Source organism: Crocodylus siamensis, chromosome 5 (assembly GCF_052110815.1).
Source record: "Crocodylus siamensis isolate JL-2025a chromosome 5, ASM5211081v1, whole genome shotgun sequence".
Taxonomy (NCBI): Eukaryota; Metazoa; Chordata; order Crocodylia; family Crocodylidae; genus Crocodylus; species Crocodylus siamensis.
In genome coordinates this window covers 201,441,987-201,469,370 of record NC_143399.1, presented here as the reverse complement: position 1 = coordinate 201,469,370, position 27,384 = coordinate 201,441,987, and the positions used below count along the sequence as shown (strand labels likewise).

At 43.2% G+C, this 27,384-nt stretch overlaps 1 protein-coding gene across 7 annotated transcripts in view; it reads left to right on the top strand.

Annotated features, from left to right (window-relative positions):
* The window catches only part of SEC22C (SEC22 homolog C, vesicle trafficking protein), a 32,983-nt gene extending 5,994 nt beyond the window's left edge, over nucleotides 1-26,989 (top strand). The window contains exons 1-7 of one of the 7 annotated variants that reach the window (XR_016442399.1): nucleotides 1,190-3,534; nucleotides 9,275-9,438; nucleotides 11,399-11,581; nucleotides 17,561-17,679; nucleotides 18,343-18,408; nucleotides 21,833-22,053; nucleotides 23,180-23,314. Coding sequence is in view for 5 of the 7 variants with exons in the window: in XM_090047855.1 (XP_089903981.1) it covers nucleotides 3,353-3,534; nucleotides 9,275-9,438; nucleotides 11,399-11,581; nucleotides 17,561-17,679; nucleotides 18,343-18,408; nucleotides 23,180-23,380 (915 nt within the window). In the remaining 2 variants the exon portion in view is untranslated. Of the gene's footprint in view, nucleotides 1-1,180; nucleotides 3,535-9,274; nucleotides 9,439-11,398; nucleotides 11,582-17,560; nucleotides 17,680-18,342; nucleotides 18,409-21,832 lie in introns of those variants that run through there. The other 6 variants (XR_016442398.1, XM_090047856.1, XM_090047855.1 and 3 more) reach the window with 6 other exon arrangements.
* Nucleotides 26,990-27,384: the final 395 nt, after the last annotated feature.

The window sequence follows — 27,384 nt, the reverse complement described above, 5'->3', positions numbered from 1 at the left end:
GTGTGTGTCTATAAAATGAATATATGGAACTGGGAGCAGGAACTATAACTCCAGACAGACCCTCTCCCACTTGAGTGTCCTGCTCTGTCCTACACAGCTATGGTCTTGATCCCTGGTTCTGTGAATCCTTTCTGTACCGTGGGATTTTTTTGGTGATAACTAAATGGGCTAAAATGGGCTAAGCACCCTTTGTGTACTGTGACTCAACCTCCATAGGAGGGGTGGATTGGTCTCCCAACCCACTTAGCTTGTATCCAGGGGTAGATCCAAGGAGAAAGAGGATGCACTGGTATGCTTGCACCCCTCTTTGATTCCTTTTCCACCCAAAACTTAAAACCAACTGCCTGGGAGTGGCAGCAGTATTGGGGGAGCCACTTGGCTTCATGGGTCAGTATAATCTACCTGATCCCTTCTAAACTCTTTATTCCATAGATGATTCCAACGACCCTCTCTTCTTTTTAATGGTCTTGATGGTCCACCAGTGAAGCTATCCTTGGATCAATCTTAAACTGAATAATACAGTTTTAGGCTCCTGGCATATGAGTAAAGCTTCTAGTTGAGGTACACTGATATATTGGTCCATATCAGATCGGCACCGATAAAAGGAAAATTAACATCATTGGCAATTGGCTTTTTTTGGCTGGTGTAGCTGATAATGTCACCGATAAATGCTGTGTGCATGCACACAGTCGCAACATGCACATGGCCAGGAGTACAGCTTGGTGGTGTAGAGAGTAGCATCTGGCTGGTATGTCTGTGATGGGGGAAGGGATGGAGGGGATGTAGTTTGAGTGTGTCCCCCCCCAGTGAGTGGGGGAGGCGCAGGGGAGGCACTGAATGTGACCCCCCTGGGAGTGAGGCAGAGTTGTGGGTGGCTCATCCAGGGGGTGCAGGAGACTGGGGGGCGGGGCGTGGAAGGGGTGAGTGATCGTCTGCTGCTGCATGCACCCCTTTGGGAGGCATGTGCCCCCATGGATATGTGCATGGGGCAAGGGTGGGCTGCCCACTGTGGGCTCAGGGCGAGGGGCTGTGCTGGCTTTTTTCTGGTGGGGGTGGGGGATGGGCCAGGGCTGCATTCAGGGTGGGGTGGGCAGCGGTGGCACTGGGAAGGCGGGCTATGGAGTGGCTATCGCCCACCCCATATCCACCCCTCTCAGTGCTGCTGCTGCTTGCCTTGGCCCAGTCCCCCTGCCAGGACGAGATTAGCATAGCCCCTGGCCCTGAACCGGCAGTGGGCAGCTGGGCCTCGCCCTGCACACAGATCTGGGGGGCACATGCCCCCCATACCTCCCCTGGGCATGTGTGCAGTGGTGGGCAGCTGCCTCTTCCTTCCCAGCCCCCTGTGCCCCCCTGCAGACAGGCCACTCACAACTCTGCCCTGCTCCAAGTGAGGTTGCACTCACTGCCCTGGCTGGGCAGTGCCTGCCCCTGCCCCACTCCCTCCCTCACCATGGGGGCCTGAATCTGCACCCCACAACGTCCCTTCCCTCCACCCACACCTCTTCCCTCCCCCATCAGACTTATAGGCAGGATGCTGCTCTCCAAGCTGCTGGGCTGCATATTGGCTGTTGGATTAGTATTGGCTGATATGGCTAGTTAATAATCGGCCATCAGCATCAGCCAAAAAAGCTGCTGTGCTGCCTCCCCAATCCTCTGCATGCCACAAGAGGCTGCTCATTCCACTTGCCCTGGTGGTTCAGGCGCTGTCCCGTGAGATGTTGGTTTAAACCCCTGATGTCAATGAGGGCATGGAACTGGGTCTCCATTTTCCTGGGCAAGTGCTCTAGCTGCTAGGCTGTTGTAGAAAGATGGCAATGCCACCACCTCTTTTTCCTGTCCTGGCAGCCACATTTGAAGAGAAAAACAGTGACTGCCGGCAATGAATCATAGACGGCATTTTAATCTCAAGGGATGACTGTGAGATCTGCATTTGGCATAAATGGAGCTACCTGCCTACAGCTTTGACTTTGGCTTGGCATAGGTTTGCCAGCAAAGCTGTGAGTATTGTTCACCTTCGACTGGTGTGGCTGCTGTAGGGGTGCCATGTAGTTTTGATGAGAGTCATGACCATGCATCTGAGCTGGCTCTGTCTCTTATGACACCTTCTTGTCTGCTAGAGGAACTTCTGACGTGAAGCAGCCTAGGTTAGGTGAGGCGTTGTCGCCTAAGCCTGGAGAGCAGTGGAAGTTCGGAAGTACCCATGTGCTTAGTGTTTCTCACTGGGCGGCTCTAGACATCTTCCCACCCAGTGTGCAGGGTTTTTGGATCTGTCTGTAGTGCCTGACTCCCTATTGACTTGCCGAGGGAGCCTAGACACCTAAGTGGGTTTTTGATTCTGCTCTGGGGTCTAGGTGTCTAGAATGAGACGTTGCAGCACCTAAATGCAGTTGTGCGGTAGAGGCCTAAGACCTTTATTTAGGGTTCTTGGTCGTAGCCGTTTTGGTCTAAGGACATGGGCAGACACAGTTCTTTAGGTAAGTGTGATAGCTTTTATTAAACCAACTAAATAGAGAAATTGTTTTTGGCAAGCTTTCAGGCACAAACATCCTTGCTCAGTAGGAAGCGACTCTCCCTCTGCCTGAAGAAGAGGGTTTGTCTTGCAAAGAACGATGTGTTCTTGCAAAGAACTATTTTTCCAACTATTTAGTTGGTCTAATAAAAGATATCCTATTTACCCAAAGAACCTTGTAAGACCTGTATTGGCATTTTTGGTGAACGCTTGGTTACTTTGAGGGACATATCTGCTATGCTGCTTGCATGCATTAGGTAAGTCCTGATGCTTAATTTGCTGTGAAATGACCTACTAATTAGAGAGTATTAAGGTTGTCTTCTCTTCTTTTTTATGTAACCTATAAAGAAGGCCTAGAAGATGTCAGTCAGAACAGTTATTTCATATCTGTGTTCATGCTAGAAATGCAGGTCTTGACTACAGTACCAAATGCCTGGAAGACCATTGAAATTACCACTTGTCTTAGGGAAGTAGATGCCCAGCTGCCATTTGTACTTTTAGAAGCATTCCTCAATGTTGCTGACCTTTTTGGGGTAAATGGAGAGGAAAAAGTTGATGAATTCTTCCAAGGAGAGACCTTTTGAGGATTTTTTTTTTATGTAAACAGGAAGCAGAAAAAGGGTACAATTCCAGGTTGTGGTTTGTTTTTTTTAAAGAACTTAAAAACTTCTTAGATGTACTTTTGAAAGTTGATGAGGTACTGTTCAGTACCCCAGTGCTGAAACAGTTAAACAGATGCTCTAACAGGCTACCTGGTTGCATATTACACTGTTATGTAAATGATGCGGTCTCACCTTTGCTCTCATTATTTCCAGGTTGTCCTCATGAGTACCCCTGCGGAGGATGTCCATGATCTTCTTTGCCTGTGTGGTGCGGGTGAGGGACGGACTCCCACTCTCGGCCTCAACAGATTTTCATCTCAGCCAAGACTTTCTAGAATGCAGGAAGAGATTAAAAGCATTATCCTTAATTCTGACACAGTATCCCAGTCGAGGTACAGCAAGAGGACGTGACCTCAGCATACAGTAAGCCATCATTTTTCTTTCGACCTTTACTTTACAGAAGTGTTTGCTCTCTTACCATTAGTTTAATGGTAAGCAGTCTTGTTTTTATTTACTTTGTATGATTCAAGAGTACCTAGAACATGCCTATAGGTAAAATATGAATGCAAAGGACTGTTTGTATTATCAGTTTGTTACATGCACTTAATTCCCTCTTTGTTATCTTCTTGCATCTAATCTGTATCTCTCCTGCCCTCCCCTGCTATCTTAAGCATCCTAACACACACTTTAAAACTCTTATACTAGTTATTAATATAAAAATAACTCAACTCTACCTGAGTAAGGTAATACATTAGATATTAAAATATCCTTCAGTTTTAATTAAGGCTTTGGCATTCTTCTGTAGTCTCCTTAGCCTGACCTGCAAAATTATACATGCACATTTATAGTCAAATTGCCCTTCCAACCAAATCCTGGGAAGCCACTTACTTTGGTTTAAGAACCAGCTTGGGCTTTTGTTGACTGTGAGAGTATTTGATGAAAACAAAGCTGCCTTTGTTGCGTCATAATGTGTAGATCTAATGCTTAGATTGGTGAATATCCAAGTCTGAGAAGTGACACTTCAGATATAGTAGTCTTGATCATGTATAACAAAATTCCTCTTCTGTTTTTCATCCTGTCAGTCATTATTTCATTTCATACTATGTCATTTATTTTTCTCTCTACTTCCTCCAGAGGGAACATGTCTTCTTGGGTCTAACACTCTTAGCTTATGATCCTGGGACATCATTCTCCCGCTGTACTTGGCCTTGGTGAGGCCACAGCTGGAGTACTGCATCCAGTTTTGGGCTCCCCAATTCAAAAGGATGTGGAGAAGCTTGAGAGGGTACAGAGAAGAGCCATGCAAATGATCAGAGGTCAGAAAACAGACCTTATGATGAGAGGCTGAGAGCAAGGGGGCTATTCAGCCTGGAAAAGCGCAGGCTCGGGGTGAACTGGTGGCCACCTATGAGCTTATCAGGGGTGCTCATCAGGATCTGGGGGAACAGCTGTTCACCAGAGTGCCCCAAGGGATGTCAAGATCAAACGGTCACAAACTCCACTGTGACCAGTTCAGGCTGGACGTAAGAAAGAACTTCTTCACTGTTCGAGCCCCTGAGGTTTGGAACAGACTGCCACCTGAGGAGGTTCAAGCGCCCACTTTGAACGCCTTCAAAACACATTTGGATGCTTATCTTGCTGGGATCCTATGATCCCTGCTGACTTCCTGCCCCTGAGGTGGGGGGCTGGACTCAATTATCCTCTGGGGTCCTTTCCAGCCCAAATGTCTATGAAATTTATGAAATAGGTGGTTCTTAAAATCTCAACCCACGGATCTAGATTTTAAACTGCCAGCAGTGCTTTTTGAGATCTGTGATTATTCTGTTTCATTTGGCACTTCAGCCACGTGACTCCTACTGAGCACAGCAGGCATATGTTGAGATACATTATTATTTTTTTTTTTAATAAGTACCAGTTGTCTGTTTTTATGCAAATGGATTCTAAAACCTGTTAACAGTGCTTTCTAGGACCAGCAACGGTATGCCCTATGGCTCAGGCTTACATAACTGATTTCAAGTAGGAGCCTCCCACCTAGGGACCAGAATCGAGAAAAGATGAAGTGCCTAAAGTCTGTTTAAGTCCAAAATTACTATCCCCAGACCCCTGTTCATAATCTGCTTAACACTGGAGCTGCCTATACTTGATGCCTCCTTGGAAGTTCCCTAGTTGTCCAGAAATTAGGTTGAGTGCTAAGGACCCCAGAAGGGCAAAATCCAGGAGGTGTTGGCATACTTTGGAACAAAATCTGGACTATTAAAAAAAAAACAAAAAAAAACAAAAATGCAGTCACAGGTGCTTACTTTCTAGAATGTGGTTGAATGAAAACATTATGTTAGTGCTCATCTTACTGTATAGTAGCTTAGTGGTTGAGTTCTTGTCCAGACGGTGGGAGACCAGTGTTCTGTGCCCTCCTCAGCTAGAAGGGGTTCAAACTCCTTTCTATCGCCTTTTAAGAGTTCCCTCAACATGGGGTTATAAGGTAGGCTGGGTGGGGCTACAGTCTGTGACTCCCTGTTAGTGCTGTGCCACGGTGCAAAAAGCACTGCCAGGATGAAAGGGCACAAGAAGGAGCTTCTGTTATTGCAGGGACTCTTCCATGTAAAATAATACTGCTGATCTTGGGTGCATTCCAAGCAGAGGACTTGACCACACCTTCAACTCTCCTATGAAATATGAACTTTCATTTCTACCCAGGAGAACTTGTGCAGTCTTTTCGTCTATGCTTGTGCCCAAAAGCTTGCAATTAACTAAACTTCTTTTGCAAAAATCTAGTTGGTCTAATAAAAGAGATCGCTTCTACCACGAGTTCCGATCCGTTTTGTAATCTAGGACTTTCCTTTCAAGTGAGTGCCCTCACTACTGCCCTTTGGGCCGTGCTTCCTCTTGCTCATGTGCTTTTTCAGGCCTCATGATTCTCCGGTTTCTTTCTGCAGTGTCCCAGCCTCAAGGGTTGGGGAGGGCCCCTGCCCAGCCCAGCACATAGGCTGGTTGTTCGGACATTATCTTGGGAGGTTTGGGATATAGATTAAAATTCCCTCTGCCTGAGGAGCCGTGGTTTCCCAGTTCTGAGGCAAATCCTCCCCCTGGCTACCTGTTTTATATATTAAGCACCCAGAGAATGTGATGCTGCTATGCTTTCATAATTTCAAAAGAAACCGGTGAGCTCTGTTGGTGATTACTTTCAGAAGGGGATCCTTGGCTCCGGATCCCAACTTTGGCTTTACCTTGGGCACCTGAGCTCTAGGTAGGGGCAGGATTTCAGACATGGCCCTGTGCTTGCTGTTTCCTGTTGACTTCCTGTCTACTTGCTCAGTGTGCTGGCTGTTTTGGCTCCTTCTTCTAAGGCACTCATCTTCTCTTTTTTTCCCATTCAGGCAGTAGGGAGCCCATGTGCCCAATGCTTTGAGTTTGGATTCCATTCTGGGGGCTAGGAGACGCAATGTTAGCATTGTGGTGACTAACACCTATCCAAATCCTTTTTTTGGATGTAGTCTTCTCTTAAGCACTTAGAGAAGTAGAGGGGGGCGGTACGTCCAGATGCCATCTAGTCCAGCCCTCTGCTTGAGGGAGGATCATCCCTATCCAAACCATCCTGTACAGTCTGTAATTTAAACTCTTCCAAAAACTATTATCAACCCTAACCTGCCACAGGTAAAGCAGGGGAACCACAATAGCCAATATCCTGCTTCTATGAAATGTTGTCAATAAATGCTCATGGGATCCCAGGTAGAGGGCCATGCTTCCTGCTACCGAAGAAGGCAAAAACCCCATAATCCATACCAATTTGATCACGGGGAAAGTTACTTCCCGACCATAAATGTTCATTGGTCTGATCCTGCACAGAGGGGCAAGGACCAGGAGTCTCTAGCTTTAGTTCCAGCAGGAGAATTGACACAGCCCAGTCAAATACCAAGACTTGGCTGCAGCCAACACCCAGTGCTTCTGAGGGAGGCTTAAAAACAGGCTGATACGTAAGAAAGTGCAGGAGCAACTAGCAAAACCTGGAAGCTTGGGAAATACCCATAGTAGAACAGAAGTATAGTTGCACCTAGATCATCCTGAACCAAAGGCTGTCCAACCTCTTGAAGACGTCCAGTGATGGAGAGTCCACAACTTCCCTAGGCATTTCTTCCACTGCCTCACTGCTTTAACAGTGAAGACGTTTTTCCTGATATCCAACCTAAACCTACTTTGCTGCGACTTCAAGCCATTGTTCATGTCTTCCTTTCTGCAATAAGAGAGAAAAGCTACTTTTCCTCTTCTTTATGGCAGTTCAGGTATTTGAAGACTGACGTCATGTCCCCTCTTAAGTGCCTTTTGTGCAAGCTGAACACACCTAGCTCCTTTAGCCTCTCCTCATATGACTTGCTTTTCAAGCTGTTTTATTATCTTTGCTCACATCTGCACCCTCTCTAATGTCTCCTGGGCTCCACATTTTAAAAAGGATGAGAACTGCCCACAGTCCTCCAGTTGAGGCCTAACCAGTGTAGAGTAGAGAGACACTATTGGCTCCCATGTCTTGCTCCTAATGCTTTGATTGATGCATCTCAAAAACACATTTACCCGTTGTGCAGCTGTATTGCAGCACAGACTCGTACTGAGTCTTTGATCTACCAGGATTCCCAAATCTTTCTCCATAGTGCTGCCATACAATCAGGAATATCACCCATTTTGTATTTGTGGGTTGTTTTATTATTCTTCCTGAGGTGTAGCACCTTTCATTTGTCTGTATTGGTTGTCATCCTGTTAGCTCCGACCCAGCTTTCCAATCACAGAACCATAGAAAATGAGGGGTGGAAGGGACCGCAGGAGGTCACATCTAGTTCAATCCCCTGCTCAAAGCAGGACCAGCCCCAACTACATCATCCCAGCCAAGGCTTTGTCTAACCGGATCTTAAAAACCTCCAAGGACGGAGAGTCCACCACCTCTCTGGGTAGTCTTCCAGTGCTTTGCTACCCTCTTTGTGAGTTTTTTTTTCCCTAAACTGGGAATTTTAAACAATTTTTTTCCCCAGTCTTTTGGGATCCTGCTGAGTTGTGCTCCTATCCTCCAGCATGTTCACAATCCTTCCCAGTTTTAGGTCATCTGCAAATTTGCTGAAGAAGCTTTCTGTGCCAGCATCTAAACCCATTAATAAACACATTGAACAGCACTGGGCGCAGACTCCACTTGAAACCTCTTGCCATTCTGACATGGATTGGTTAATAATGTACCCTTTGCAAAGTTACACTTCTGAAACTCTAATTTGGTAGCAGAACTATTCAGATCCTTGCCTGTGGTGTACCATAAGATACGTGCTATAATATGCACAGGTAATGTAATTAGTAATCTGAAAGTCCTGGTGAACAACAAACCTTCCCCTGTCAATTATAAGTAATGTTGCCTTGTAAAACTTAAAAATTGTAGGCTCTGAATTCTTAAGATTTGTGGACAAGAAATTAAGAAACCTGTTTTACAGGAGAATGTTTTTTTAGTGTTATGAGGAAAGGATGCCAAAAAAAATGCACAGACTTTATATGTTAAGAAAAGTATATATTGTGGGTATTCTGGCAATTCCTAAAAGGAATATTTATTACTGTTTAATTTTTACAACCGTAATCTTTGGGCTTAATTTGGTGCTTTATCTTAGCTCATATCTGAGCCTGCGCTTCTGGTTAGAGTTTGAGCACTGCGTGCAGGAGTCCTGAACTAAAACTTGCAAGTAGTGGTGGGAGTGCGTGTTGTTATATGAGTAGAGATTGAATGAACTGGTGTTCACTGAGTGAAAAAAGAGCTACCATTTTAATTAATCTTCCTTTAGAGCAGATGTTACAAGGCATGAATAAAGATGCTATTTCTAATCTTACAACATTGTCAGCAACAAGTTTTAGATTTAATGCTCTTTGTAATGAAGAAGAGCACAAAGTGGTGGTGGTGGTGGGGGCATAAATGCTTTGAATGAATGATGAATCAGAAAAGGCTTCTTCTTTTTTTTAGATGGAGACTAGCTATCTTTAAACAGAACTATAACTGACACACAAACCAGATGCGTTGCGTTTGTTTGTTTCCTTTTTTCCCCCTTTCTGGTATGTTTTTGTGAGCAACACATCTAAAACTGACTTGTTTTTGATTCCAGGATCCTGCTACATTTTTGTGACTTATAATGGATATTTTTCTTTTCAGTTTTCTCTCTTCTGGGGAAATCGCCTCCATGGTGATCTGTTCCAGCAGTTACTCGACCATCATGGCATTTTGCTTCCTGGAGGAGCTCCAGTGGGAATTTGCTGCTGCCTATGACACTACAAGCATAGGTTTGGCTTCCAGACCATATGCTTTTCTCGAATTTGGTTTGTAGTTTTATTCCCTTGTTAGTCTTTTTCTTTCTAGTACCAAACTGATTGGTTATAATGAGGAGCAATGATAATGCCTAATCATATACAGTGGCTTTACTTGGATGGAAGACAGACAGCATGAGAGAGCAGAAAGGGAGAAATGACTCTTAATTATGTGACACCAATAGGTTGTTGTGGTGGTGGTACCCAAGAGCCTCAGGTATAGACAAGTGTCATCTTGTGCTTGTTGTAGAAGCACAGATCAAAAAGACTGTCCTTGCCCTGTGCGTTTTATAATTTAAGACAAATCGCAACAGAAGGAGACTGGGAGCAAAAAACACTGGAAGATGACATAGGAACCTAAGTGCTGCAGTGAAACATTTAAACATACAGGGTGGGTTTCTCTTTGTGGATGTAAATACATGGTTGGTTTGTCAACCATCTGGCACTCTGGGGTGATCCTCACTATTTTGAAAAATCTAGTTAACTTCAATCCCCTTTTTATGAGAGAATCCATACTCTGAGTGATGAGAGAATGCATTGGATCCAGTAGCATCCAGCTTTGAAATAAGAAAGTTCAGGTCCTGCATCCAACAATAAGTCCCTAGAGAAAAACATGGCGTGTGGAAGTCTGTCTTTATGAGGGAAGTGGCTGCAGGCCCCATTCTAATTTTGGCTATTTCTGTGCTGAATTTGCATACCTCTTCATTTTTGGCTTGGGGAGTTTTGGCCATTTATTGAGAGAGCAATATGTAGAAGTTCTAGGTTCCTTGCATCTTTTTCTGTATTCAGAATCACATTTTTCCCTGTGTCGTCATCTTTTCACGTTGTTACGTGCTGGTTAATAAAATCCAGGAGAATGCATTATTCTGAATATAGCTTAAGATCTTAACTGCTGTTTAGCAGTTATGGATCTCTGCAGCTTTTTCAGTCAGCATATTTCAGTGCTAAGCTTTTTCTGGTGGTTGTGGCTTGAAATCCTCTATTTTCACCTGATGCCCTGTTCTCTGTCTCAGAGCACTTAGTGCAGTTTGTAATCTTCCTTTAGGCTTTCTCAGATGTTTGATGTTCCATAGCAACAGTAGCTAACCTAAATAACATGGTATCGCTCTTTTTGTTTGGCTTCCAGCTGAAAGATCATGTCTCTATTTGACGTAAATACAAATTCCCTGTATTCAGTTAGTAGATTACTACATTTCAATAGCGCCAATATTCAGAGTAACACTAGAAGTAATATTTTTGTTTAAATATTTCAATATTTTGTGTTTAAAAAGTGCAAAAGCCTGAACACTTTAAAGTCAATACTGGGAAAATCAGTGGAGCGAGAGAACAATTGGTGATATGGGATCAAACCCTGGAGCGATGGGTAACAACTACTGAGGTCTTAGTGGAGTTAGTCACCTTAGTGCATTGGCAATTTGAATCAAATCAGCTGTGAAACCTGCAAAGACAGGTTTGTATGTGAACAGTGTTATAAAAATCTGACTATAGCACACTTACTGTGGTGGTGTATTGCACAAGTCTCAGATGTAGGTGTTTGCTGTCCAGAGAAGCTGTACTACTGCCAGCACTGCTTGAACTGTAGGTCTCTGTGTAGTAAATCTAGGATACCTGCTACTATTGAAAGATGCCTTTATGTTGCAGAGTAGGTGGGATCTAATTGTGTTCCAAGCTTCAGAACAGTTTGTAGGCTTAATTAAAAGATGGTTAGGTTACCTCTCCCTTGCCTATATTTTAAGCATATTGGGTGGGGGGATAGGGTGGTTGATTGGCATCCAGAGCTAAGCTGCGTGCATTACAAAGCAAGTAGAAGGCAAGATAGTTGGCTGGAAATGGTGAACAAAACAATGCTAGACCTCGTACTAGTAAGCTTAAACAAAGGGGGAAGACCTTCAGGAATCACACTAATTATAACAGTCCAATGTCTTAATTTAAGCCTGAGCTAATTGAAGCCTTTTTTGACAAAATGTTACAGACAATATTATTCAAAAAGTGAAATATCACTTTAACTACACGGGCTGCTCTCAAATGAAGATCAGTCTGGAGAAAATTCAGGAAGAGCTGAAGTTCAGGCCTCCTGTGCTCCTGAAACTGGAGGATATGGAGCTGATGAATGGGCTGACGAATGGTGGGCACACACAACTTTACATGGGGTCTGGTAAGTGCTGGTACGCAAAGTAAGCAATGCAGGTCTCTTGTGAACATCCACTGATTGGGGTGGGGGGGATGTTTGGAGAAAACCCGTGGTCTTCACTGTACTTGGGAATCCATATAAATACATACATTTGGGGGAAAGGCAAACTTTTTCATCAGTCCTTTGTGTTCTGGCCAATAAATGGTGAAGTCTCCTTCTGTTATGCACTTTTAACTACAGTGTCTCTGTGTGGAAGCTCATTATAATCAGGACTGCCCTGCATTTAAACAAGTTGAAACTTGAATTTTACTTGAGGAAAATGTGACATTATATCTTTGTGAGAAAAAAAGGCCCAATGCATAATTCCAGGCTAGATTTAATTTAGGTTTAAGGATGAAAATTACTTAATAAATGTCTTAAGTACAGGGCAGATATCTCCTGCATCTTGAATTAGTTCACAGCCCTGTACTTTCTCTGTTTCCCAGGAGTTGGATAATATAATGTTTTGCATTTTTAAAGCTTCAGTTCATAAAAACCAGAATTGGGATTTTACAGGTTGCTGTAAACAGCTTGCACAAACAACACGAAGTGGTTTAACAAGGTGGTGTCTTCTTACAAATACTGAGAAATGTTTCCCTCACATTGAGCATTGTCTTACTGTGCATAATTTTTGTAAAAATGGTGCTTTATATAAGTTGGTTGCTGGATATATCCAAAGTCATTGATGCTTCATTTACTTAATAAAATACATTTAAATGCTGTTTAATATTGTAATGGGTATAGGTTGTAGCCATGCTGGTCTAAGGAAACGGGCAGACAAGGTTGTTTGGGTAAATCTAGTATCTTTTATTCAAATAGCTGGAAAAATTCCTCTTAGTATTTATACCTGAAAGATTATATCAGATTTACCCAAAGAACCTTGTCTGCTTAATATTGTTGGCAGCCTTTATTCTGCCAATGGCATGAGACAATGAAGTGGATTCTCTTTGTTGGTGTTCCATAAACCATACATTTTATTTCTGTTTGCATCAGCTTATTGTTCTTGATGGGCAAGTCAGAACTCAGCCTAGCTTGTGTAGTTTAGGCTGACTACACAGCACTAAAAGAGAAATTTTAATTTATAAAATAAGCTTATTTAATTAGCAAGTTTTTTTTTGTTTTTGTTTTTTTTTAAAGTTGCTTCTCAAAACAGTGCTTAGAGGGAAAATACCTCATCTCATGACCTGTCAGGTCTTGAAATTCTTTGGACCAGTACAAATACTTTCAGCACTGGTAAATGTTTCCAAGCCAATATGCTTATTGTATTTATTTGAATACAAGCAGAATGTTTTCCCCCCCTGTTGGCATGGGGGGAAAAAAAGCCCCTTGTCTTAAAATGACATGCAGCGAAATCTCAGTAAATATGCTGTCTATCATTAAACTGCTGCCAAAAACAGCATGTGCTCAGCAATGGAAACTAGCTGTGAAGTTGATTAAATGCAGCCTAACACTAAGCATGATTGTAAAACGCATGGCCCACATTGGGCAAACATGCTGATGTTGTGATACCACAAGAATAGGTTTGTGTAGCACATATGGAAATGCCCACTGAGTGCAGTCCCCCTTGCTGCCAACTCTTTCTCAAGTCATGGTTAGCCACGGCATTCCATACAGTTGACCCAGCATCCCTCTGTTGCTCTTTCTGTCAGCCTGATGCATATTAGTGTGACTCTGCCTTCCCTGAGGTGAAGCCAGACCAGGTTGCCCTGCACTACATATGCATATATTTTTTTGGAGCACTTGTAACAAGAACACCTAGGTCCAGGCATGGGAGGGGGGTAGTAATTAGCTCATGGATCCTTTGTGGAGGTATCTGAAGTACATGCACATACTGAGCAGTGCTGAACTACAGCATCACCATAGCTTGAGATGCTGTTAATTCTGGCGGGCCCCTGCCCAATGAACTTTGTAGTAAATCATGAGCTTCTGGCTTTGGACTAACATCATCCATAACATCAGGTGCCAACATGCTGCTCAGAAGAAGGTTTATGGAGTACCTGTGCTAAAACTTGAGCAGCTTTTAAAAAAAAAAAAAAAGGTAACATGCATCAATTCTGGATAAACGAAGTGCACAGATACTATATGCAAATTGCTACAGTCATGTTTAATTTCAAGCTTATTGTTTTCAAAGTTGCTTCTTCTTTCCATGTGCTCAAGGAGAACAGGGTCTGACAGTAAGGAGAGGGGGAAGGGGCTTCCAGGGAAAGAAGCTGGGGGCAAGCAGAAAGCAAAGGGCTACCTGACCCCTCCCCACCCAGATTTGTCTTCCCTGCTGTAGCAGTGGGAGAGGGACAAATTCAAGACAGACCTCCAATCATTAGAGTCTTTACCTGGAAAATTGTAACAAATTGATAAATGTTCCATATATTGAATCTAATTACTGGGGGATTGTCTTGATCGGGGTCGTCTTCTATTTAAGTAAATATGGTAATGGCATTTCTCCATTTTTCCATTTGGCTTTGTGGTTGTGGCAGTCTTCAGTAGTCAAACACGAGCACTTGCGTATATCGTTCTGCCCTTCGTTTAAGAACAGGTTTCATGTTCAGCTCTGTGCTGTAGCTTGAGCCAGCTTTTCTGGTTTTCATCAGTATGTCTGTTTCCGTTGGCAGTAGCAGCCAAATTGTGCGCTGCTGCTTCCAAGTAGCTGAAGCAGTCCTAGAGACAGGAGCTTTAGTTTTCTTACTTGTACTATCTATGGGGCAGTTGTACTAAATAGGGCACCTGAACTGTCAATGGTATTTTCTCAAAACTTATAGTATAGACAGAAAAACAAGGACCGTTCAAGGCTTTTGCCTCTACTGATGAGGTTTGTTTCTGTCTACGCTTGGTAACCATGATGTCACCAAATCCCTTGGGCCTTTATTTTTAGCATGGAAGAGGTTTGAAAGATCAGTAAAGTTGCTATAAAGTCAGTATAGTCTAGCCATGTAGTCCTGTCTTCTTTAGCAAGGGTGAGAGGGTTCTTTTTTGCCCTTGCTAAAGAACCACGATTAAATCTAATTTTCAGCAGAAAGTTGCTTAAGATGCTTCTTGGGCCAGTGTGCATGAGGCTGTTGTCTCTCTTCCAAGCTGGATTCCTGTCTCGATGGTGTCTATAGCTGAATGAAGTTCTGGAAGGAAATGGGGTGTTGTATTACTAAAATGTGAAATGCTGGAAATAGTCTCAACTATTTACATCTTAAACAGATTTAATATCAGTAGAAAAGCATCTTGCTTTAATTGCTTGCTAAACATGGTAATAAGTTGTGCAGCTTTGTTCTCCCTGTTGAAATTATTAGCCTCTGTATGCTCACATGAACAGCTTTGCAAAGCAGTAGTTAAAAGTCTTTATATCTTAGGAGGGTGTGATATACTCTCCTCATAAGTGTCTTGCTTATTTTGAAATGCCACAGTTCCCCAGTTTTTACATGTAAATGTTGGAGTCACATTTTGCCCTGCTAATGGTGCTCTGTTTCCCTGTATGACTCATCGGTACCCACTTGCAGTGCAATACCTTGATGAAATAGCTTGGGGTTTGCTGCAAGTATTTATGTCTGTATTCGGTTAAATAGCCCCAGAGCCCTGAGTTGGAAAATCTGTCTTGTTAGGAGATGTTTCCCTGATTTCCTTACTTGCTATGCACATGCCACTGGTTAAAAATCACAGAATTGTGATCCTCAAGGACTCTTATGTGAAGTTTCTGTACTTATTTAACTGTCAGCTAGATGGGGGTATGATTTATTTGACTGAAGTAATCAAATCGATACAACCGCTAGTGTGGGTGCAGTTGTACGGGTGGGTAAGAATACTTTCTGCTAGTAGAGCTTTATCACTTAGGAAAGTGAAGCATCCCAATGCAGGGATCGAAACAATTCAGTTAAAGTGGTTCAGCTTTTGCGCACAAATTCTGCTGAAGGGCATGGACTAATGGTCAAAATAGAACAAGTTAATGTGGCACAGACTTAGTGTGGGACAGCTGATACAGTTTAATTGTGTGGATCTGCAGTTAACCTGTGATAAGTGTAAGCTAGAGTGAGGCAACTGTCTTGTTTTCACCTGGGGTAAGCTGTCTTGGTAGTTTAACTTTGCAGTTACCACATGCCTATGTTTTACATTAAGTCTCAGCATTGTAAACTTGCTTTAATAAGATTGTTTGTCCATAATCTAAGACTGCAAGTAAGGAAACAGTGACAAGTATTTGGTGTCGGAGCATAGAGACAAACCCCATAAGTTTCTAGTCTAGATTCTTCATCTTCTGGAAGCACACTATTGAGACTTGCATTGTTTCTTATTGGGGACTGGAAAAGCAGTGACATGCTTAGTTCAAGCAGGGAGAATGATTCTCACATTGCTAACAGTAAATGGCAGTAACGGCAATCTTCCACTCAAAAGTGAATCCTAGCATCTTGCAACCAAGGGTTATTTAGTCTGAAAGAAGGGGAAATAATGATTTGTGTTCAGCAGTCTGTGTGGGAGGTGGGTATACCATCATTTTTTATAACTGGATTGAATCCATCAAGGGTAATATGCAGCTAACAGTATACACAGAGCATCGTGAGAACAAAACGCATTGGGGCAGCATATCTAATTAAATGTCGTTCAGTGAGCAGCTTGTCCATTACATTTCATTGCACCATAATAATAAAGAACAGCCAAGTCACATTTTAAAATGATGGGATACCCACATCATTGATTTAATTGGAAACTTGTGTTGCAATAATGTATAATAGCACTATGTAACGTGGCTTATTGCTTAATAAGATAAATATAGCTACAGGCTCTGAAAGAAAAGCAGGAAGGATGTGGGGATGTCAGATGAGTGGATTGCAGAGCGATTTATAAAAGATGCATATCACTGTATTAAAATAACAGTGCGGCTTGCTTTAAACTCACGCGATCAAGCAAGCTGTCATTTTTGGATATGATCAGGAGGGGTGATTTTCCTTCTTCAGGCTGCCCAGCTATTGGAAAAATAAAACAATAGCTTCCGCTGCTTTGCCCCCAAAGTAGTGCTGGAATCCAGTGACAGCTGCCTCACCCAGACTTGACCACATGGAGAATTTTCAGCTGTATAAAAGCTAGTGGAGCCATATGTCTCTCTCTTCCTTGGCTCTGCTGTGCATGTAGAGTGTGTGTGTGTGTGTGTGTGTGTGTGTGGGGCGGGGGGTTGAAGTGAGTGCAACGTGGCAGAGTTTCACAGTTTGGGAACAGCTGGCTACATTTTGACTGGGTCCTGGAGAGCTTCAGACCCTTCTCTCCCTAGATGTTGATGCAGAAAGAAATCCAGGCCCAGTAACTGAGCTGTAAAGTACCTGTTCATAGCACTCTCAATGGTGGCATTCATTCTGGGTCTGAAGGGCATCTTAAATGTCAGCGGATAATATCCTTTAATCCATCATTTTTGGTTGCAAGTGCCAACAGTATTGCTGTGGAAAGTTGCAGAGGTCATGAACCAGGAGTTACAGCTCACTTCTACTGCCATGTATTAAGTCACCTCTGCCCACAGGAGCCATGAAAGAGGAGATCTCTATCCCCTCTGCAGTACCAAAAGCTTTACTGTGTCTGTCTTGAGTGCCATAACACTAACCCACCTCCCATAATTTCTGAGTGCTAATGCTTCTGGCTGTGCTGTTGAAGGAAGTGACCCAGCTTGAATACTAATATCTGTCATTAGGTGCAGTTTAAAATCAGACTTGAAATAGCAACATAACAAACACAGCCACAAATGTTGTCCTTTGGTCCATTAAAAATTGCACAAAGTTTACTTGAAGCTGCTGCAGAGTTTACAGGTCCCCAGAGAATTCAACAGTCCTAGTGCAAGAGAAACAGGGGGTCTTGCATCAGAACGTAGGTCCTTCTTGCTACAGAGTACTTGAAGCTTTGAAGGTGGTGTACTCTCACAGGCTATATTTGAATTGGCTCTAAAAGAAGTAATTCAAACTAACTTTTACTGTTGTCTGTCCCTCTTTCTTCCCTCATCTGAAGTTCCTACTTACAGAATGCAACCGGTGACTGCCATAGGAATACTGTCTCTCATTCTCAACATAATGTGCGGGGCTCTGAATCTCATTCGAGGAGTTCACCTGGCAGAATATTCTTTTCAGGTAACTTTGGACTGCCTTTGACTTGGGGTTGAAATGTGGGTGTGGGAAGTAGAGGTGGAGGTTTACTCAGGTGCCAGATGGTGTGTGCAACAGCCAACTAAGTTGTACTCTTTCCAACAGGTATTTTGTTTGTCCACTGAGCTTTGTGTAGGTGACTGAATATACTTCATGCATTAGATCTGGAAGAGTTTGAACTGGGGTGTACTGCAAAATCTTTTTTCCCCGGTGTAGTAGAAGGGGAGGTAATGTTTGAAAAGTGGAGGAGAATCTTAATTTTTTTGCCAGCCTGGAGTGATCTTATGTGAACATAGCACATTTAAAAATGTACTCATTTAAAAAAAAAAAAAAAAAAAAAGTGCATGCTTCTTGTTTTGGATGCTTTATTTTTACAGATTTGGGGAAGAGCTCATCATGGAATCGCGCTAAATCACAATGTTTTTTAGAAAAGTTCCGGTTTTACTTTGTGACATAACTTGCTACGTACCTCTCAATTTTGGGCATTTTCTTCAGCGACTATTGATTTAACATCAGTCTTGACTTCACATTAATTGATTGTGCCAAAGTGGGGGAAGTGCCGTGTTTGAAATATAAGGTAGTACCCAGTTAACATTTTAACTGATGCAACTTCTGAATTCTCTTTCTTCCATTCTTTTCCCTCAACAGGAAGACCATGAGGGAATTGGGAATGTAATAGCATTTTTTCTACCTTTTCTAGCCTGCATCTTTCAGGTATGTTAACTTTAAGTATTGTGCTTTGTTTGATATTCTGCATATTTTGTACCATGCTGAGTCTAATAAAATGTTTTGTTGATTGAAATCAGTCACTTCAGTGAAGTAATATGAACATTTACATCATCAGTTTGCTGGGTGAGATTCTGCTTTTGGATGTTGAATGCTCATGAATAATGCTTGGCAGATGCAACGTACAGATAAAGGGTCATGTACATGTCTTACACAGTGCAGTAGTGACTAAGCTCTTCTCAACCCTATTCTGGGTTTTGCATTGCCTTCATTTTATAGGTGGGCCCAAAATTGCTGTCGTTCTGAAATACCCCTATACAATAACTGCTTACAAAGTCAACACTCTGAAAAGCAAGGATAGATTTGGTTAGTGGTGTTCCAGTGCTGCTGTATTTTCTCTTAAAAGTCTCAAAAAGGCATGGTCATGTGTATTAAAAACCTTTACCGTTTAGTTTTAGTAAGTTTAAAGCTCTTTCACACACATACTGTAACAGTTTTTTAACACTGAGTTCTCAAGTTTCAGTAGCACAAACCTTTTGTCAGGGTTTACAGTACTTCACAGTAGGCCTGTGCGAAGCGGCTAGTATTTGGTTTGGATTTGGGGGACAGTGATTCGATTTGGTGATTCAAATCACTGTCCCTAATCAATTTGGCTTAATCAGCCATGCTTATCCCCCCCCAGCCTGGCAATAGCTGCTCTGCCTGCCCCAGATCCCGGCACTTTGGGAGACAAAAAAAAAAAAAAGCCCTGACTCAGCGGGTGCTGCCAGGTTAGGGGCAATCCCTGCTGCCCCACGCTGTGTGGGAGGCTCTGCACAAGCCCCCCCTACCCCCGCCCACTCCCCCAGCTCCCTCATGCCTTCCCCGCATATCACAGCTCCAGCCCTTTTAAGAGGAAAAAAAAAAACAATAAAACCTCGGGACTCACTGTTCCTGCCAGTGGGGTGAGATCCATGCTGCCCTGTGCTGCATGGAAGGCTCTGCACGAGCCCCATGAAGCCCCAAGGCTGCTGCAGGAGTGGAGAGTCCCAGGGTTTTTCTCTCTCTCTTCTTTTTTTTTTTTTTTTTTCCCCCCTCAAAGGGCCAGAGCTGTGGCAGGTGGGGCAGCTATGAGGGAGCATGGAGAGGGGTGTCAGGGGGCTCGTGCAGAGCCCTCCACACAGTGGGGGGCAGCAGGGATCACGCCCCACCTGGCAGCACCTGGTGAATACTGGAGCTTTTCTTTAAAGGGTCGGGAGCTGGGGCAGGTGGGACAGCCATGGGGGGGGCAGGGGCTGGGGGAATGGGCAGGGGTCAGGGTGGCTGGGGGAGCTGGCAGGGGATGGGAGCTGGCAGGGGTCCCCCCCATGGTCCCCTCCCAATTCCCCCCCCCCGCCTGCCCCTAGTGCTTACCAGCTCAGAGTCAGCTGCAGCTCCCTGCAGGGACTGGCTGAATCATCCCACCAGGGACTGCCTGAATCATCGAAGCTCTCCAAATCTTTTCCGAAGATTCAGAGAGCTTTAAATTGATTCAGACCATTTAACCGGTCCCTTGATTCGATTCGGAGATTCAGCCACCAAATCGGGCTGGATCTCCTCTAAATGGAATCACCATCCAAAGCTTCATGCAGCCCTACTTCACAGTAATCGTCGCACACAGAAAAGCCAGAAATTCCTAAATTTTGTTCCAATCCTGCCATTTACTCAGCATGGCATTTAATACATCCCTAAATTGCGCAGCCTGCCTTTACATCTGTGGAGTGTTGAGACACATCCGCTTGCTCTGCAAAATAACTTGTTAGATGCAGAATGTTGGTCATTGTTCTTATGTTGGGATTCCCTTTTCCTCTCCTGCTGATGAATAATCCCTTGGCCAGCTATGAAGATCTTTCCATATTTTTAGTCCTCTTGGATATTGTGATGGCCTTATGGTCCTCAAGGAAAAGCATGGCTAAAGCAAAAGGTGTAACTTGCAGCAAGTGATAAACCAATGTAACCTGACCTGACGTTCCATTTCTGCATGCTCACCAAAGGTTGCTGTGGTTCGATAGTCTCTATGGACCACTCTAGCATTAGCTAGCACAGTTTTGACTGATTTGATTAGCTCTCACAGACTTTAGTGTTACCTACTGCTGCTGTACTTTTATCTAGAAATAGGTCTGGGAGGTGGTGGGGTAGAGGTTGCTCTAGTTTTCCAGGCTGTTATGCAATGAACTTGGTCTGGTGTATAAGCTGTTTCCCCAAGAGTTCTTCCACCCTTCTTCTTTCCTTAAAGTAGGGATCAAGTTTTTTTTTTTTATATTACTTCAGATGGAAGCTACTGTATCTACATTAAAAGTAGCCCCCTTCCTTTCTCTGTGATTTTTGCAAAAAAAGAGGTTTCTTTTGTGCAGGATGGTGGAAAAACAAGGATTCACACTTCGCATTCCCTAGAGGTTTGGCACATTCAGTTTCTGAAATACTCTCTTGGTTCTTTCTGATTTTACTTGCACTAAGGCTTTAATGAGTGAATGTGCATGTCTTAATAAGGCAAGGTACAAATAAATACCAGTGCCCCCCCTCAGTAAAAAAAAATCAGTGCCATGTAGTGCTTGATTGTGTCCAGTTTTCTGAGTACTTTGAACTTTGCATAACTGACACTGACGTGTAGTTTTGTCCATTTATTTAAAAATAACCCTTAAAAAGGACCTGTTACTTTTTAAAATGCAACTGTTTTGGCCAAAATCCTGATTTAATAACATTTCAGTGTTGCTAACCTTGTCTTTGGATACCAACTCCCATTACTAAAATAAAGGAATCTTACTAATATGAAACCTATTAAGTATTTGCTGTTTATGTCCTGTCCAGGCATTCTTCTAGTGAGTAAGTGAGCTACTTTGATCACTGTTAGATCTCCAACAGAAGGGCAAACATTTTGGGGCACAAACTAAGGTTCTTATATATATCACACACAGAGAACCGAGGCCTCTGATGGCACTTCCAGAATTTCACTATGTTTCATGACATAACACAAATATTAGTGAAAGCAAAACAAGATAGTTGCAGGCCTGATACAGCGCAACTAATGCTGTAAAGTGGCAAACAGCTTAGCATGGTAAGCGAGTCTTTCCCAGAAAGCTGAAAGTGGCTAAAATCCTGGTTATAGGGTTGTGTGTCATCACGTGTTCAAACTCGAGCATAGATTAAAAAAAAAGAACTGTTTCAAAGTATCATGATTGGCATGATATTGTACTTCTAATTCCAAGTGCGATACACTTGCAAACCTCTCTAAACGAAGGCATTGACAAAAATTATAGGATTATTTTCACTGGTATCTTGGTACAGTGCCGTATGGTATGAATAACTAGAAAGGTGTTGTTTGCTGTGTTACAGTGCCATAGGCAAATGCTTATTAAAATGCAGTGTGATAGCTCAGATTTTTTTTTTTGTCCAGGCACTATTTCAGAAACAGAGCAAAAAAGTCACTACAGGATTTAAAAGGGTACTCCAGGATTACACCTTTGGTGCATCTCATGACTTCTAGCTCACCTTCATTCTGCAATACAGTTCAGCAAGAGAGTATTTCAGAATCCTTTTAAATTCATTGGATTGTTTTCCCTGCCCACAAAAGGAAGATGCAGCTTAAGTGAAGCCACTCCGCACTTGGGTATATAGGTAACATGCTTGCAATATGCATCCCCTTCTAGTAGCTAAACCACAGAGGTTTGAGGCTGCTACTGCCCTGAGGTAAGACTGGCTTGAATCTTCTAAGCTCATGCAGTCGAGTCTCTTTTACTCTTAGATCCAGAGGTCTTAGGCTCCGATCCTACAGTTGCTGACTTTCCCAGGAATATTGTCTTTTGCAGGCATGAGAGAGAGAAAAACATAGCTGCTTTTAGGCTGGTGTTTCATATCCAGCTATCATTAGGTGGAGATAGAGATCTGTTCCTGAAACTTGAGTGCGTGTCAATTGGACCTTTTGGCAGACTAGATCTGTTCCGTCTCTCCCCTCCCCTCCCCTCCCCTCCCTTCTCACCTGAGATAAGGAAGAGCAAGCAAACTTTGTTTTGGCCTGTTTGCCATCTTAGACCCTGGTCATACAGCTTTATGGAGTGATTAGACATATGTTACACTCGGATGAGTAGTGCTGCCTACAAAGTCAGCCCTGTTTGCATCATTGATGTGATGCAAACCTGGGACTTGCCGTGTTAATGCTCGAGTGGCTACTGCTCAAGTTAAACAGCCCTTGTAGCCTGTTACCTTGTGTCATTAGACACTATAGGAAAATGCTTAAAATATATTGAAGTAATGGGTGACCCTGCCTTGGGAGTTTCAGAGAACCCTCAGACTCTGAATCCCCTCGTTAATAGAAATGACGTTATCTGGCTTGAAGTGAATTCTGTTCTGGTAATACCTTGTTTAGCCCTGGAGCCCTGACTAGGTACAACAGAAGTAGGAGTAAATTTGCCTCATCTGCCTGCCATTTGAGCATCAACCTTGACCTATAAAGAACACACCTGGATGTTAAAAGGTAGTTTAGTTTCATGCTCCGTGAATCCATGCCGCTCCTTTTTTGAACCAACAAGAATGCTGTTGCGTTGGTGGCTTCCTTTCATTGTAGATTATTCAGCAACATCAACATGTAGGCCGCCGATCCCTTTCCGATTGACAGTGTAACTGATAAGACTCGGAGGAAGTTTTCACCTTCTTGACACCCAGACATATGTGCTGATAATTTGTGCGATCTGTGTTTATGTACAATTGATTGGATGCTAACATGACCTCTTTTGTGCTGTTCTAGTGTTACTTGTACCTGTTCTACAGTTCAGGAAGGAAGATGATGGTGTTTGTACTGTTTTTCTCCATTTGTCTATGCAATATGTACTTGTATGGATTAAGGAACATCTGGCAAATACTCTTCCACATAGGAGTGGCCTCTCTTTCTTCATATCAGATCCTGACAAGGCAACTGGTGGAGAAACAGCCTGATCCTGGAGTATGAAAACAAACTGGGGATTTGTTACTTGCTTTTTAAGAACTCTTTTTGTATTTACTCACACTAGCCAAAACCAACTTGGACTTTCTTAAAGATCTGCAACAATGGTTGTCCCAAGGGATTTTGAAACAACTTGGAAAAATACGTGGAGGAATTTAGTTGCTTTTCTTAACCATATACTGTAATGGTACATGGTAGGTCAGGGATGCCAATCTCATTTGGCCTGCTGGCTGGATGCGAGATGTGGGGAGGGTCTGGAGGATGGCTCAGACCCATGGACCGTCCCATCCTGTCCCATCCCGTCCCGTCTGCTGGAGCCAGCATCCGGGGCTGATCCAGCAGGGGTAGCTCATCCAGCACGTCTTGGGCCAGCCCTGCATGTTGCATGCAGTGTGTGCTGGCACTTGTGCACGGAGCTGGCATGGGGCTCACTGCATGAGCCGCCCGTGTTGGACCTACCCCATGGACTGGCTCTGGTTGTAAGTGGTTATTAGTTCTTAGTGCCATGAGGGATCTTTATTACTCAGTCTTTGTTGTGTTCCTTAAACAAAAACATTTAGTCCTCCCCCCCCGGTTCATCACATTTTGCTTTGTAACCATTTAGTATTTTAATGTGAAAACGCAGCAATTTGCCTCTGGACAATATAAAGATGGATGTTAAAGTCATGACGGATTAAAATGGTGGATAATAACACTTGGCACTTCATATATAGAGCTCAACGCGCTCAACAAAAATGAGCTGAGGAAGAGTTAGGTTAGTAACTGTTTTGGGGGGAAAATGACTTCTAGTGAATAACTGTCTTAAAAGTGAGCTAGAACGGTTGGGCTTAGAAAGGAAGAAAAACACCTTGGCCTTTTGCTCAAAATCAGAAAAGGCAATGTCCTGTGGTTAAGCTGGATGTCTTGAGGTTTAGTAGGTGTGCACTCATTGGGCAGTTGCAGATCAGCTTGAAGCTGTGTAAAACAAACCAAGCAGATGTAATTGAACTTTCAGCCTGAGTAGCCTTTTATTTTCCTGGTGGAGGTCATGGTGGCGGATAGGGCAGTTGTACGTCTGTCTGGTCTACAGAGACAAAAGCTTATTTGGGACAGTCTGATGGCTGCTTCACCTATTAAAAGTATATGGTTTGTGACTAGAAAGCAGTTCCCCATAATGGAGAGCAAGAGCAGGTTCTCTATTTTACAGACGCCTTTGGCTACTAGTACTGAAGCTCTCGTGGTTAGGCAAATTTATGAGCATGCACTTTTGAATATAGTCATTAAAAGCTGACTTTCTCAACTCCTGCTGCACTGAATATGCATATATTTAATGTGTTGAAGTATATAGTAACATTTAAAACTTCTCTCAACCTTTCTAAATATTTTATTCTGTCTGCTTAAAGAATATATAACACTTTTCGTGCAGCTATCCTTGGAGAGTTAGGGAAGAATCACCAAATTGGGACATTTTAAAGGAAACACCAGGTGTACTATTTTGGAGGTACTTTTATTAGATCTTTTTCTTTTGTTTTATGGTGGGGCCCTTTATTTTATAGTATATATAGAATTGCCAAGAATTTTGTCTTTAATTTACAAAGTCTCTATTTCTAGTAGTTGCATAAAAATGAATTGTTGGGGAGCTGTCGTTTTGAATCTGTTGGCAGTCTGAAATAAGCTCCCCGATTGAATTAATTTTCCCCTTCATCTCGGTGGGTCTATTTTGAAACCTTAATATGAAAAAACCCATGTCAACTTTCATCAGAATTAACTTTCTGCTCTAGTAGTCAGTGGAACATGCAGCTACTATTCAGATTGCACCTGAAATGCAAAAAGCAGGAAAAATGTTTTGCTTCCTTCTGACAACCTCTGTGGCACAACTACGTGGTAGAACGAGGCAGTTAAGGCTTACGTGTCTGAATATTGCACTGACATCTGCTTTTCCCCCCAAACTTGTGATTCGTGCCTGGCCTGGCTCACCATGCCACCAGATTTCCCATGCCACCAAACTTTTACTTGCAAGGAGCCCCACGGGCCAGATGTGATGGCTCCTCGGGCTGCATTTGGCCCGTGGGTCGGAGGTTGTGCACCCATGGGTTAGAATATGGAGTGAACCTAGGTTGTTACTGACTTTATGTGAGGAAATTTGCAGGTAAAATGGGTGGGGGAATGGAGAAAACTCATTGGGTTTGGATAGGTCCAGTGTCCCAAAGACAATCATGTTGTTCGGGTTGGTGGTGGTTGGTTATTTTTGTGCCAACAGAGTTTTGCAGGGTTTCTCTAAATTCTTTTAGATTCTAGCACCTTGCTCAATGCATTGGACCTTTTGGCACCCTTAACCAGGTAACAGCCCACTCTTTTCAATGGGGAACTGCAAACCTACAGGAAAAGGGCTAGGAGCGTCATTTGTAAGTGGTAAAATAGTTATTAAAAAGAAATTTTAACAGGATTCCCTCCTCCCCCCACTTCCCCTATCTTCCACGGACCATGATCCAGGTGGGGATATGCTTGTCTCTAAAAGATGTGTCGAGTACAGGTTGTTTGCCTGGACTTGGGTACCTGGAGCTCTTACAGTTAGGGCCGGTGCCTAGAGATACACTACAAAGCAATCGGAGCAGGCTGCTGGGGTAGGTTGTGCAATGTCTGAACTGGAATTGGCAAAGCCTGGATTCCACATCATCTGCTGCAGAGGCTTGAAGCGTATCATTGGGTTGCTGTAGAGGGTTCCCCTGACCTGAGATTCATTAGGAAAAGGAAAAAAAAAAAACTCATTAGTACAAAATTCTGCCTTCCCTAACGTAACTGTCATGAGATTAGATGCAAGGTGAGACTGGTGTAGTGATTGAACAGTGCTCTAGTTGGGACTACCAATCTTAATTGCTTTGTCCTTGCTCTTTTTAAGGGGGATTTTTGTTCTATAATGTGGGTAAGTCTGGCTGCAAAACCCATGTGAGGCCATGTGCACTGAATGCACACGTTCACTTCTAAGCATTTTTACCTGCTTGGATTTTGATTCAGAGATCAAGGACTGATCTAGTTCAACACTGCCCAAACTAATTCTTTTTTTTTTTCTTTCTGTATGATGTGTAGCTTTGTACTTCCTTTCAGCAAGGCAGGGAAAAAATGTTCACCCTGATTTGAGGGCTTCAAGAGTTAATAAAAAGAATGTCTTGCCATTTGAGTCCCTGTGGTCTGGGTCAGAGTGTTGGATTATGTGCACCTCGAATCAGATCTTTAAAAGGGAATCGGTGTCTTTCTCAGGACCTTTAGCCATTAAAAACAGTTCAAATCTCTCTCCACTTAACTCTGTTAATTGAGATGAAGTCCTCAGAAAATCCATTGTTCATCTTGGAGTGTAGCGCAAGAAAATTGCTAAGAACAAACATTGTTGCTTAGCCATTTTATGAAATCATTAAAACTGGCATTTTACCATCTCTCTTTGTTGTATTGGTTAACCCAAAGATCTGTTTAAAACTTCCCGAAAGGCTGTCTGGTACCTTTTTAAAAAAAAAAAAAAAAATTGCACTGTAATAACAATTGAACTGGTGTAAATGTATATAAAGTCACTTTTTTTGCATGTGTAAATATGTATATATTTATCTAATATGGTTAGTGAAACAATAAATGGCTTTTTTATAATGGCTGTGTTCCTTTATCATTTCAGAAGCTGCTGAAATCCCTCAGAAGTGGGGGAGGTAAGCCAGGGCTGCCCAACTTGTGTCTAGCTTCACACTGCAAAGGCTGCATGCCGTGCCTCGTGCCCTCCCCATCTCCCGGCACTGTCAGTGCTGCCACATCATGTTTCTCCCCACCACCATTGCACTGCGTTGAGATTATGTCGGGTCCCTTGTGTGCTGCACGGGGAGGGGGGTCCCTGCACTTCCATGAGCCCTCAAGCTGCGGACCCTCAGCTCTGGGCCATGCTGTTCTGCCCCCGGGCATGGGTCAGGAAGCAGGAGGAGGGAGGGGGGCTTAGTGAATCTAGTGATAGCAGCTGGAGAGCAACAGCGATGCTCATACTGGGAGCTTGGGAG